At 44.8% G+C, this 14,468-nt stretch overlaps 1 protein-coding gene across 1 annotated transcript; it reads left to right on the top strand.

The window, feature by feature from the left end:
* The first annotated feature begins 2,228 nt into the window (after window positions 1-2,228).
* LSM11 (LSM11, U7 small nuclear RNA associated) lies at window positions 2,229-13,988 on the top strand. Its single transcript, XM_068959644.1, has 4 exons — window positions 2,229-2,685; window positions 7,683-7,822; window positions 8,585-8,668; window positions 10,287-13,988. The coding sequence occupies exons 1-4, from the start codon at window positions 2,244-2,246 to the stop codon at window positions 10,689-10,691; spliced, it is 1,071 nt and encodes a 356-aa protein (XP_068815745.1). The 5' UTR covers window positions 2,229-2,243; the 3' UTR covers window positions 10,692-13,988.
* Window positions 13,989-14,468: the final 480 nt, after the last annotated feature.

Here is a 14,468-nt window from a genome sequence, read left to right as displayed (position 1 = left end):
TTCTTAGAGATATAAATATAGCAGTGATGACGATACCTGATCGTTAAAGAGAGAGAGAAGTATGATGGGCATGTGTGTGCCTGGTCTATGCACAGTTTTGTTCTGATTTTAAGTATCAGTTGAAGACTCTTTGTCAAAAGAGTTAAATCATACAATCTCTCAGAGCAGAAATATCTCTGTTAATATAAAAGGGCTGGTCCCCCTGTAATTGGAATTTTAGAGAGAAAAACTATTTCAGTACAAAATACCCATAATACCATTATAGTTGCATTTTTCCAAGGGTATTATTACTGCTTTAACCATACTGGTTTCAAAAAGATGGTGCTAGAGCAGTCATCTAGCTGAAGAGCCGTTGGTAACGGAAAGTTTATACTCAGCAGTTGAGACTGACCATAAACGTGGAAAGAGATGATCAAGTGTGACCGAAGGTTAGCATTGAGTTGGTTTCATTCATTGATACAGCAGCTTCCTTTCCACTTTCATACTTTCCTTCCTGTGGGAAGGACCTCCACATTTGAAACAAAGTGTTTTTTTTTTTTTCTTTTTCTTCTAATTCTAAATAAGAATTAATAAATTACTTAGAATTAGTAAATAACTCAGATCTAATTCGAAAAACTGCACTAAATGGGTACTGATGTTAAATACTACTTGGCAGTTTCTTCCTTTTTCTGAAAATGAATAATGAGTCTATGCATTTATAAAAGCACAGTGCTCCCCCTCCACTACTGTGTCTTAACACTGAGAAGTTAAGTACGCGCAATAAGAGAATGTGGCTGTATAGTCCCCAGGAAGAGGATGTGAGGGATTGTGAGGTGATGATTCTGAATGAATCATTATACTACAGTCATTTAGCAGTAAGAACTTCTGATGCTACTCTGCATGGGTTTTCTTTGTCCTATAAGACGAATGTACTTGACCTTGATATGCTATGGTGCCTGACTTCAGACATTGCATACAGCGCATTACATATAAAACAAAGTCTTCATTCCAGAGGTGGCAATATCTGGATTTTGCAATCTGAGCAAAGATGAAAAACAGTTTTTGGCATAAATGATTCTGCTTCTGCTTGATAAATATTATTTAGGTTTTTTAATCATACATATATTATGACTACCTGATACACATAGATATATATCATAGTATGTATGCATTGTGTGTGTGTATATATATATTTTAAAAAATATGTCTATATTAAGTCTTACATCCTTGGAACTTTTCCATTTAACTCATCCTCACTGCAGTATGTAGTAAGTGAATGTGTCTATTAACATGTGGATGCAGACTTTGGAACATGGATATGGATTATGTTTTCAGATATGGCCTTTAATTTTTATTAATCTAAATACTAAAAAAGCTCCATGTGAACTTAATGGACTAAAGCGCATGCTGTCATCATGCACAAGGTCATAAAAATAGGTTAGTAGCGGTACACAAAAATAGATATTTGTTTTTTCCCTCCAAGGTTCAAGGTGCGGACTGGCATTAGAGGGCACACGCAGCTAAACCTGCATCCCAGCCCTCTGCTTACACTGACGTTTCTATAGCTGGAAAAGTCCCATGCTGTGGCCCAGTGAAGAAATAGACGTTTTCGTTGAAGTTAGTTAGTCACAGATCTCTAACTGATGTCATGTTGCCATAATAGGAAACATGAGACTTGCGGGCACCAGTTGTGAAAGCTTAATGGTAGGTGGTGGAACCTATCAACAGGGAAAGGAAAGCCTGCAGGGCTAACAGCGTGGTGTTGCTTTTCTTTTGAAAAAATATTTCTGCACTATATGTTATTTAGGGAAGGAAATGTATATTGCAGAAGCTCCTGCCCAGTTTCCATTTAGTCTGCTCCGGTTTCTGGGGGTCCGGGGTCTTCTGGGCAATATCCCTACTCGAAATTTGGTAGCGCCCTCCAAAATAGCAGAAGGCTCCTGGGCCAGAGCCGGTGGCGTACCGGTTTGGAGGGGAGAGGAAGGCCCCTGAAGCGAGGCCTTAACTTAAAGTTGCACCGCGAAGTTAAATCGAAGATGCGGCAGTGAAAGAAACCACGCTAAAACCCGAGCGCCGTCAGTGAATGGGCCCCTCGGTGCCGAGAGGGAGGCGAGAGCCGCAGCGCGCCGCCGCCGCCGCCCTGCCCCGCGCCGCAGCCCGGAACCGGCTCCGCTCGGCGCCCGGCGGGCGGGCGGCGCGGCAGCGGCCCCTGGCGGCGGCCGCCGGCTGCGCGCTCGGGCGGCGGGGCGCGACCGCTGCCGAGCATGGAGGAGGACGAGGGGGCGGCCGGAGGCGGGGAGCAGCGGCGCCCCCGCCGCCGGCCGGGACCGGGACCGGGACCCGGGCCGGAGCGGGCCCCCAGCCCCAGCCGCCTGGACGTGAGCTCCAGCCGCTTCGACCCGCTGCTGGCGCTGTACTCGGCCAACACGCCGCTGCCCTTCCCCGGCGCGCCCTGCTTCAGCAACCTCGCCGAGTACGAGAGCTTCCAGCAGGGCCTGCGCCGCCGCGGCGCGCCCAACCGCCGCGGCCCGCCCGCCGCCGCCGCGGCCCGCTCCGCCCGCCGCGGCCCGCCCGCCGCCGACCCCGAGCGCATCCAGCGCCTCCGCAGCCTCATGGTCAACGCGGGCCCCGAGCAGGAGGCGGCCGGGAGCGGCGCGGCGGCCCGGCGCAGGAGGGCGCCGCGCAATGTCCTCACCAGGATGCCCCGTAAGGCGCGGGCGGCGGCCGCTGGGGGGCTTGGGGGCAGGCAGGAGTGGCGTGGGATGTGGGGCAGGAAGGCGTGGTGGGGTGTGGGGGCAGGTAGGGTCAGCGGTGGTGGGGTGTGGGTTTGGGGGCAGGAAGGGGCGGTGGTGGGTTTGGGGGCAGGTAGGGTCAGCGGGGGTGGGGTGTGGGGTTGGGGGCAGGAAGGGGCGGTGGTGGGTTTGGGGGCAGGTAAGCTCAGCGGTGGTGGGGTGTGGGGTTGGGGGCAGGAAGGCGTGGTGGGGTGTGGGGGCAGGTAAGGTCAGCGGGGGTGGGGTGTGGGTTTGGGGGCAGGAAGGGGCAGTGGTGGGTTTGGGGGCAGGTAAGCTCAGCGGTGGTGGGGTGTGGGTTTGGGGGCAGGAAGGGGCGGTGGTGGGTTTGGGGGCAGGTAAGGTCAGCGGTGGTGGGGTGTGGGTTTGGGGGCAGGAAGGGGCGGTGGTGGGTTTGGGGGCAGGTAGGGTCAGCAGGGGTGGGGTGTGGGTTTGGGGGCAGGAAGGGGTGGTGGGGGCAGTTGGGGGCAGGTAAGGTCAGCGGTGGTGGGGTGTGGGATTTTGGGGGCAGGAAGGGGGGCTTGGGGGCAGGTAGGGTCAGCGGTGGTGGGGTTGGGGGCAGGAAGGGGGGGCGGTTGGGAAATGGGGGGCAGGCGGTTGTGCAGGGGCTGGGCCGGAGCGCCTGGGGTGGGGGGGCTGGGGGTAGGGGGCGGCAGTGTGGGCCGGCATCCGCCAGGCTGCGGTTGGGCAGGGTGGGAGCTGGGGTGTGAAGAGGCTGGAGAAGGGGATGTGGGCTGAGATGTGGGGGCTGGGAAGAGGGCTGAAGATCCAGGCTGGGATAGGGAGGGCTAGAGTAAGGGCTGAGGACACAGCCTGGGCCATGGGATGAGAGGAAGAGGGGAGAGGACGGGGACACAGGGTGTTGGGGGGCTGTGCTGGAGCAAACGGGTGTGAACTGGGACGGGGTGGAGGGATGCAGGCTGGATCAGGATGTGGCTGAAGGACTGTTTTTTGGGTGAGTGAGTCAATATCAGCTATAATAGATAGTGAAGGGGTGCGGGCTGGGGCAGGGGGGTTGCCTGGATGGATAAGAAGTGGAAGGTTTGCAGTTAGGAAGGGAAACCCTTGCTGGGAAGCGGCCTGGGGCGAAGTTGTGGTTAGGATGAAGAGGTGGGAGGGCGAGCAGAACTGTCTGGTTTGTGGAAGGAAAGGAGCTGGTCAGGAAGCTGAACGGGAAAGGAGACACGAGGGTAGTGCCTGGGTCAGGTGTGGGATGGAAAAGCAGTGCCTTGATTAGGGAGCTGCAGGATGAGGGGTAGGAGCTGGAAAACGTGGGCTGGGGTAGCAGGGGAAGTGGACATTGGTGGAAAAAGAAGGTGTAAAGTGAGAGTGCTGGGGAAGGAGATGCTGGAGTTCCTGGGGCAGGCGTAGGGAAAGGAGGCCTGGGGGACGTTGAGACATCTGGAGGCGGGTTGACTGGAAGTGCAGAGCAATTTGTTGGGGAATGTGGAGCTTGGAGGTTTCAGCAGCGTGCGACTGGAGGAGAGTGGCTAAGTGACAGTGGGGTATGGAGGGGTCAGGGAGAGGGATGCAGTCTGGGTGGAAAATGATAACTGCGTGCTAGGTGAAAGGCTGTTTTCAAACCAAGAATCAGATTTCAACCCATGCAGCTAGCCCTTAAATCATAACCACACCGTGAGTCTCTAATATGCTATTATAAATCTTGGTTGCTAGCTGTACATCCTGGGGGCATAAATACAGCGCCGGTGTTTCTAGTGACATGATGACAGAACAGTGGATTGAGGTGGGAGGGAGCTATAATGTTGCTGAATTCATCATTTGTGATGAGGATACAAATTTCTTGTGTAAATTTATGTACGCAGTCAGAGTAATAGTCTTTAAGCATTAAGAGATGCAATTTGTGCACCTACACCAAGAACCAAGTGACGTGGCTGTCAAATGAGTTGTAACTGAGGTGCACTTAATTACAAATACTGCATCTTTACTGGAGTCAAGTGTCTCTTCTAATCACCAGTACTGTCTTAATGCTCTTTTTCTAAAAAAGTAAAGCCCAAAATGTTCAGGTCTGAATACCTAAAGCAGAACTTTCTTATGCTTAGACATAAAAACATAATATATTCATTGCCACAGGTGCTACATCGTCGTAAATCACATCATGTTAGCTTGGGGTTCTGCGCAAATGCAGAGGATCTGTTGTGTAGGATTCCCAAAAGAGTTGACCTTAAATATTGATTTAGGATCTTCATATAAAGCATCTGTTATTTAGATTACTATGACTGAAAGTTAGAAAAACCTCTGTAAGAAATAGCTTTAGTGGTGGTCTAGCAAATAAACTGGATGCTTCCATTCAGAGTGCATGTTTAATTTCTGCGTGTCTAAGAAGTGGCTGACTGGACCATGTGGACTTTGAAGAAGACTGGCATAACTGACATATAAAGTGATACTCAGTTGTATGGAGAGCTGTAAGAATAATTTGTAGCCAGAATTGTGTGCTTCCCCTGTAACTAGGGGCTCTGTCTGCCCAGCAGACTGCGCTGCGCTCGAAACTTGGACTCTAATGTGGTGGCTTCCTCTAGAAGTATGTGTGATACGTTAGTTTGCTGTGTTCTTCAAATTCAGGGTGTCAGAGGTGTAGAACGGAGTCAGATTTTTTGCCTGTCCTGAGGGATGGTCTCACATGTAACTACCGAAGTAAAAAGGAAACCACTATAGCAGTGTCTGCTTTGAATCGGTTCAGTAGAAGCTATTTCAAATTGCCTTGAATTTGCCAAGGGGCAAAGAACTTGTGCGCACGCGGTTACTGCAAAGCAGTCAGAAAGGCACTTGATAGTGTTCTGAGTTATTTCAGGCGCTCTGACTTGCTTTGCTCTTGTTTCTGAATCTTATCTCTTAATAAAATCTACCCTGAGGACAGGGACTTGAACTCAACCAGTTTGGATCTTTATTTTGTCTCTCCCGGGGTACTTCCCTCCGGCTTATGGTAGCTTTCTAATAATTCTTCAGAGTCTTGGTATTAAGCGTGTGTTTATTTTACACAAACAGGAATTGGATTTTGAGTACAAAACCAACTAGGTAACCTTTTTCCCTACAGACTGAAAAATTATTAACACTGGTATTTACAGCATCAAAAGCTACAGGCAAATCTACTACATGCAGAGCCTGGTCATGGCAGGCTTTGATGCTTGCAGGAGAGGCATGTTGCAGAGATAAATTACTCAAATTGCTATTTTTATTTTTCTGATAAGTGGATGTCTGATTATTGAAAGGTTTCTTGAATAACGCGTTCTGCCCTTTTGATCTGGTGAAGCTGGAGCCTTACACAGGAAGGAAAAGTAGGAACAGCATGTGTTATCTAGATTTGGTAGGGCCATAAATACAGTGTTTTTCTACCAGGCCTTACAGGGCCCTGATAAGCAAAGGCACAGTTGGAAATAAAGATTGTGCTTCACTTCAATTTTTGCAAGAAGTTATGGATAAACTTCCAATGTAAAAATATATTTACCTAAATCTAAAACGCTCCTGCAGATTCTCAGGGTTGATTTAGAAAAAATACTGCACCTCATTAAAAACGTCCATCTGATACAGTGACAGCGTCCTCTCTGGTTCCTTTGGAGGACTTGCGAGTTGAAAACGTGAGATTAATATCAGTTAGGCTGAAGAAAGTACGAAGACTCATGAATTACCGCTATATATAAAGTTGGGAGGTACTAAGACAGCTTATGCGCTGTGTTAAAGCATTTCTTTTCCGGATACCCAGCTGTAGAGAGCTAGAAAGAAGACATTGCATCTCAGATAATAAATGTGATTTAAGTTACTTCAGAGGAAGCTACTTTGTATTTCCATGCCGTGGCCAGATGTTAACCATGCAGCCAAATAATGCAGATCAGCAGATCAGCTGTCGTGCAGTAACATTTTAGGTCCACAGTATGCATTTTCTAATGTGCAAATTAAAGCCTTGAGTGTTGAGTGTAAAGGGGAGAGTTCATCTCGGTTTCAGGTGCTGTTATTAACGTGACGAATTGTGAGAGGTGTGTTTCAGACAGATAGTTTTCCCCGACTCTCGGTAGGAATTGCACATCAATTCCATGGTTGCGTTTGCACGTCACTGGAACGGCTTCACCGTGGCATGGGTAGAAGTTGTAATGTAAATAGTATCTTGCCCTCTAGATAATTTTCACTTGCAAAGATTTCTAGTGTGTAGATGAGGCTTGTAAGTTAACCAGGTAAGTTATATGTTTTTCTTACTCTCTTTTTATCCTGACTGGAGGTGTTACCGTTCTGCAGTTTAGCATGGTTTCATTGGTGTCTGTTGCTGGTAGTCTTTGGATTTCTTTGCCACAGAACTGCACGTCTCTGAAGGACGTGTTTTCATGGCCCTGGCTGCTCAAAGGCTTAGCTGAAACGATACACTTTCATCAATTTAAACTGATCCAGTTTAGTTAGTTGAAGAAGTCCTGGTGATCTGTTATTTCAGAATCTCCTTGTAAAGAAAAGGAACGTTTCTGCGTGATGGATCAAATATTCTTTTTTATCAAAACATAACTAATTTGGAGTGGTCTTAATTTGGCATTTGTCTTTTCTGGGAACCTCTCTCTGCCTCCTTGAGTTTTTTGCTTCCTTTTGACCCACGTTTATTTGAAATGAGGACTACCTAGAATTTTTTTTAAATATAGCAAAAAGATTTTCTGCTAAGGCTGATTTGGCTACCTGTTACGTAAAGGGAGACCTTGATATTTTCTGAAATCTTTGCTGTCCTTGCTGTAAAAAGAGGTTTAGTGGTCTAGTAACTACTGTCAGAGGGCATTACAGTGTTCTGGGGCTTCTCTTTTCTTTTACTGTAAAAACAAGTGTTGTTCCAAGACCTGCTGTACTTGTACAGTAAAGCAGATTTTTACATGCTTTCTATGCAAATGTATTTTGTTGAAGACAAGTGACATTCTCTTTCTGTTTTAGTTCATGAAGGCAGCCCACTGGGGGAGCTTCATCGCTGTGTCCGAGATGGTGTAAAAATCAATGTCCATATCCGCACTTTCAAAGGGCTTCGTGGAGTCTGCACAGGGTTTTTGGTTGCGTTTGACAAGTTCTGGAATATGGTAATTATTGTTCCGGCCCTTGATTTACACTGAAATTTGCAACAGGTTTAAGCAAATTAGGTTTTGAGAAGATAAGTGTGATACTGTGGCCCATAAAGCTAGTTTGTCCTTGCGCTGACTGCTGGGTTTCAGCATTAAGTGGTGCCTGGTGTGACTGGTATGTCTGAGAGATGCTTAGCCATTTTAGAGGAGGTTTTAGGTGAGGGTAAGGGGGAAGTCTGAAGAGTTTCCAACAGTTTCAAGGGTTTGGATTAGAAGCCAGCAGGTGGAATATGAAGACTATCAGAAGCTTCTAAAGCTTTCTCTACAAAATCCAAACTTCTTACATTGGTAGCCAGTTTTCTTTCACTAACAAGTTTTCTTTCTCTAACAAGTCACTTGTATGTCAGCGACAAAAGCAGAGGACTGTATCTTTTCCAGTCTTTTCTATCTTACGAAGATTTTAAAGACAATAGATGCAGAAAGTAGCTATTAAAAAGTTGTGAGTCTGGAGCTGTGGAAAACTTGGAAATAGGTGCGAAAAATGGAAGGATTTTGCAGGCAAGGCTCAGAAAGATTTTGCAAATCTGCAGCTCTTTTGCTTTTGTACCTTAGTGTAACTTAGGTGTTAAGAAGGCAGCTCCAAAGCATAGCTTGTTCCTAGGATGGACTGTCCCTGAGATAGAGCATAATCCATAGTGGTGTGACACAAAGCTGATTTGAAGACCCTTTGGGTCTTTTATTTTAATTTTTAACTTTCTTTTCATTTCTTTAATTTTCTAGGCCCTGACAGATGTGGATGAGACATACAGGAAGCCAGTACTGGGCAAAGCGTTCTATGTTGAACCTCAGCTCACTCTAACCAGGGTAGGTAACCATCTCCTATTTTAATTTCTGGAGCATCTCATTTTTCAAAGTAGTAGAAGGGGAGCATTGACTGGAAAGCTATATTTACCCTTGAAATGTTTTACTTACGGAGGACTCGAACATTGCTTGAACTGAAAAAAGCAGTTTTCTGGCCTTTCTGAAGGTACTTTGGCCATAGTTCAGTGTTTCAGAAGTTCTGACCTTAAAGTTCCTAATATCAGATCACAGTTATTAGGTATTGCATTCCTTAGTGCAATGTGCTGATCTTCTGTAAAGTCACTCTGTGGCTTTTGATGTGTTCATTCTGTACTGTCTAGCTTTAGGTTGGAGCTGTTTTTTATCTTCCAGTAGCCAAGCATAAATTCAGTACTTTGTGCTGTAGCTAATTTGGCACAAATGTGTTTTGTTTTTTTTTTTGTGCCTGTGAGTGATCCAGTTAAAATTTATTCTGCGAGGTGATTTGGCAGCGTATAAACCTGATACTAGTGTTTGTGCAACCGCAGTGTTTGTCTCTAACCAGTGATGCAGTTTGTCTATTTGATCGTTTGAACTCCTGGTCTGTCTAAGTACTGTGAAGACCAAGCTTCTTCATGCTGCTCCAAAGCAAGATGCTCTCTAGGACCAGCTGCATAAAAGAATGTTTACAGAGTTGAAACCTGAAGACGTGATAATCGATTTTGAACAATAAAAAAAAAAATGTGGCAGGGCTGTGCCTGTAGAACGACATAGCTTTGGGCCTTTTGAACATTAGAGAAGCATCGCAAAAACTTCTACAGTTTCATTGTGAGGAATTCACTTTTAAATCCATGCCATTTAACTCTCTTAAATCTTCTGATGGATCCCAGCCTCCCTTTTTTAAAGATTACTTTAAAATAATCAAGTTGTCATTGTTCCTTTAGCCCACTCTCACGGGATGGGCTTTCAGTCCTGTTGGTAGGAAGAGACAGGCTCACCCAGAATCCTTTTTATTTGTCAGTATTTCATAAAAACTTGCTTACTGACATAATAAAAGCAGTTTCTTTTCCAATTTCAGCACCATGTGTTCTTAGATTAATGAGTTGATACAGTGCTTTGGATCTGCTGTTCTAGGCTTTTTTTCCTGTTATTTTTGGTCTGCTCACCTCTCAGAATACCCTCAAGGCCTCTCTCAGTTTGTTTTGGTGTTATCTTCTGAGTATGCGCTCCTTGATGACTGAGGCTCCTTACCACAAGGATTTGCGTCCTGCTTAAGGAGGAAAGGATAGAAATCAAATCTCTCTAGTACTATCTGATAACATTACAAGAGGTTTGTGGAAAGAGAGCTAGAGGAGCAGCTTGGTAGACTTCTGTTGTTCCTGCCATAACCTAAATGCTACTGCACATCTATATTGCTCCCCAAATTACCTTCCATGGTGGTCACACTAAAGGCACCCATGCATGTGCCAGAGATCCTTTCACCTTATATCACAATTTGACTTTGGCAAGAAACATGGTATTTATTACTAGTGAAGATTCTGCACTAACTGTGTATTGTGACCTCTGATTCAGGATCATATATTCCAATATCATGTAGAAATGCAGAACAGGAGGCCTCCCTTGTTGTATGAATGTGGTCATATACACAAATGTTCCTTTACAGCTGTTTGACAGACTCAAACTGCAGGAGTCCTCAGTAAAGAAGGGAGCTGACTCAAAGACTGTCTCAGAGGAGCTAGTCCTGACAAATGACTCTCAAACGCTTGGATGGAAAGCTGGATCAGGACGAGGGAGAGCAGAAGATGAGCGCGAGAGGCAAAAACGCTTGAGCAGAGCTGGAGAAAAGAAGACGCCAGGTGACGGTTTGCATCTGGCTATCAGAGGTGAAGCTGATACGGGGAGCGGGACTACCCACACAGAGGGTGCCAGTGCTGGTGGTACCCATGCAAGAAGCCAGTCACGGGGAAAGAAGAGGCCCAAAGTGGATTATCAACAGGTGTTCACACGCCACATAAACCAGATTTTTATTCGAGGAGAGAATGTCTTGCTTGTCCATTTAGCACACTGACTTGGCTGAGCCTTAGTCAGTGTATTTATTTGATAGCATGAATTGCCGCTACAGCTCTCATTGCTATTTCGCATTCTTGTTAAGTATCATGGTACTCCGACTGGTTTCCCGTTGCCATAACAAGGTAGGGGAAATAGTTCTAAATGGGGCATCTTGAGCTTGTTGCCAAAGCAGCCTCCTTAGGTCTTTGTTGGGGCGGATCTCAGGACAAGTTCAGCAACACGCTTGTTTCTGTGAGATGAGGAAGATGAGCGCAGATCCCAGTGCTCCTTAAAAAGAAGCTAAATGAAGAGAGTTGGAAGAGAGTTTTGGTGTAGCTGGCTGTTAGGAGCTCATTGTGGGACACATTAAGGAGAATAAAATTAGGCCTTCACCTGGAATGAGTCACTAATGCTGTATATTTTACATGCTCTGAGTAATCTCAAGAGAAGATTACTGGTGAAACCAACAGTTTAGATAAACTGCTCTTACAGGGACGTGTTCTTTCCAGCTGTAATTCCGGTAGTCATTTTGAAATAGTGTATAAAAAGGTGGAGTGATAGACTTCTGATGGCTGTTAGCCTCTTCTGCGTAGTTAGCTCTGTAATGCCCTGCATGATAGAAAACCTCTTCCTAACTGAAAACTACTTTTTTTTTCTGTGAATGATGGCAAGATTTTAATTTTTCAGTATCAAAGCTTACGCTCCTGTTTGCTGTGCTTTTGCCCTGTGTCACCAGCAAGCAGCTAATGTAGCCGATCCAGGGACCTCCATGTTTGGAGCTTATCTGTGAATGTTGTAGATGCATATAGAAAATTGTATCTTTATCTTTCACCCATTTGCTGCATGGTGTAATAGTGAAGTTTGCAAAGATGTAGGTTTTCTCAGATTTGAGTGTTTGTGCTGAGCACATTTGTACTGTATCTGAGCGCCTTTCAACTTCGCTCTGTTGAAGCTAGAGGCGCTGCCTCTCCAGTGGTTCTCACGGAGCAGAAATCTCTGTGAGCCTTTCCTAACTGTGTGAATGATGTCTCTTCTAATTCCAGTTGAACTGAGCTTTGGAGGCGTGCCTGAGGTTGTTTTGAAGTATAAAAGTCTTAAGTCAAACCCAGGTCATCAGTGGTTTTATTTTAGCAATGTTCTTAAGGTGCTGTAAATCAGGCCAGGCGTCTGCAGGTATAAACTGCTTTCCAAGAGCTATATACAAAGTCTGAGGGTAAATGAAGCTGTTGATATCTAGTCTGACCTCTTGGATGTCAAACGACGCTAGATTTCACCCTTCTATCCTTGTATTCATCTCAATTATCTTATGCTTTGTAGCAACTCCTGTGTTTAAAATGAAGTTGGGAAATTGCTAGGGCAATGGTTAGAACTGGCAGTGGGTAAAACAACTTTTCAGTGCTTTGTAGCGGGTCATGTATTGCGTAATGATGTCATAAGTCCTCAAACTGAGTGACTGTACTCAGACATGTATTTCTGTTGCTGCAAACGCAGCATGCTGCTTGCTTGTCATTAGGAGTATGTCTGATGCTTGGGTGAATTACAGAAATCATTTAGCAGGAGTTTCTGGACACACAAAGCAGCTGTATGCCCTTGGGGGAGCCTGAAATTTTTATGTCAACATTTCAGATGGCTGAGGGCATGGATGACTGATCGGCTCTACCACTGAGCTGCAAACCCAAGTTCAGTGTGGGACAAAAGTGCCTAAATAAAAAGTGCTATTGAGGACAGAACAGTTTCATCGAGAGTAGAATAAACGAATATCTACAATTTTTTATTATGCACAGCTTCACTGCTGTAATCACTTCCTACTCTGAAATAAGACTAGGTGCCAAAAAGACTCTTCCCTTGGAGGCTCTTGCTTCCTCTCCTTTGGGCTGTTCCTGTTTATGTTGGTGTGGTCCGCTGTCTCCCCCACCACCCATCCTTTCAGTACTTTGTCTCCTCAGGACATTCCTTTCTAAAATCTGGTTTAAGAAGATTGTTGTTTTATTCATCCTTAGTTCTGTTGGTTTTCTGAACCTTTCCTGGTTGGCTTTCTGTGCAGTCATCGACTGACCAGAACCGTCACAAACTGTTAGAAACGCGAGAAGCTAGAAACAAGGGACGATTTTTCCTGCTTTTCACTTCTCATCAGCTTTTACTGGAAGCTTTTCCAGTAAACTTTTACTGGAAACTTTTACTTTTTTTTTCTTTATTATGTTTTTTCCCCTCTCTGTTTTCTGATGCTTTGTTTTTGTTTCAGTTGCTGGGATGACCATCTCTGCTTCTTCCATTAGTGTGTGCCAAACGCATTGCCTTTCTTTCATTCTTGACCAAAGGGTGTCAAATTGTCACTCAGGCCCATCATACTATGATATCTAAGTGAATTCTTGCTTTTCTTTACCTCATATTCTTAATTCTCTTTCTGTCTCACTATTTTATACTGCCTCGTGCATTAAATGAGACATGACCACCATGAATGTTCCTCTTGCAGCTACACTGCCCACTTTCCTTGTCAACTGATGCTTCACCAAGCTTTCATTTGCTACTAGAAATCTCAGTGTTCCCTTCCATCAGAAGATTTTTCTCTGTTCTTCCCAACATGAAATCTTGCAGGTGTTTCTTCACATCTACGAGTTTTTTTTCCTTAGTTATCAAGAAAAAGGCTGGTGCTTAGACTTGCATTTGTGCCTTGATTTTTGTATCACCACCGATCTGCTCTTCCAAAATCGTTATAGTAGTCAGCAAATCTGTTTCCGAACTGTACGGTTTGTCTACTTTTTCTTGCTCTACCTCATTATTAAACCATTTTCCCTCTTTTCGCATTGTTTTCTCATCTACCTGTCAAGTTGCTTACAATTCTGTCTTCCATTTTAGACTTAATGCTTTATTTGGTAGTCCTTCCTTTGTTTCCTAGTTTCCTGTCTGCCTCTTTCCTTATTTCCAAGCTGCTTCCTAAATACAGCCCCTTCTGCAACTTCAGATCTTTGGAAGTGACTTCCTTTTCCCTGCTTTTTCTGACGTTGTATCATTTTAAAGCCCGTTTTCAAAATGCTGTTTTATGGATTTTGTCTATTTCAAGCATAGTATTTGATTGTGACTAAGCAAGTGAGCTTGTATGTGTTTTGTCACTTGCATGTTTAATCCTTCAGATAAAGTTGCTCTTTAAATAAAATTGAATGTGATATTCTGGACTGAAGTCTTCTACCTCACTTAAGTATTCATGTAAACCTATGGGGGGAAAAAAAAACCCCTTGGAAACGAATCTTTTTTTATTGTTTCTGGTTATTTCTTTTGTTGACTTTCCTTTTCCAAACTCAGCATAAAAAACAAGCTCTTTGTTCAAAAAGCTGTCTGCTCCTGCCATTCCTTTATTGTAGCGCTGTCACAAACAAGATGATGTGAGCGTAGACATCTGAAGTTATTAGGCTAGAGAATAAACTGCAGGGGCAGGAGGTAATCTTAAGAAACAACTGTGTGAAAGTGAAAAAGCTTTGGGCTAAGTATAAAGAACTCCCTGGATAGGGTTAATGCACTGGTTGCATTCGGTCCAGTATTTCTGCGGCATTTTTTCAGCTTCAAGGACAGCAGTGATTCCTAAAGCATGTTTATTGTGAGGTACCAAATTACTGCAAGGAACAAAGTCTTCTGAACTACCTTTAAAGAAGGGTTGTGACAATTTGAGAATTTTCAGGAATCATTTCTAGAATACTAGACACCTGCAGAAATGACATAATGAAGTATTCTTGGCATTGAACTGTGATGTCAGCTATTTCTTACAGTGTCATATGTCTTTTCTTTGCCAGCACAGCTCAAG

This window comes from Struthio camelus, chromosome 13 (genome assembly GCF_040807025.1).
Source record: "Struthio camelus isolate bStrCam1 chromosome 13, bStrCam1.hap1, whole genome shotgun sequence".
NCBI classification, from domain to species: Eukaryota; Metazoa; Chordata; class Aves; order Struthioniformes; family Struthionidae; genus Struthio; species Struthio camelus.
The sequence above is the reverse complement of the archived record's forward strand: the minus strand, read 5'-3'. Positions and strand labels throughout refer to the sequence as shown.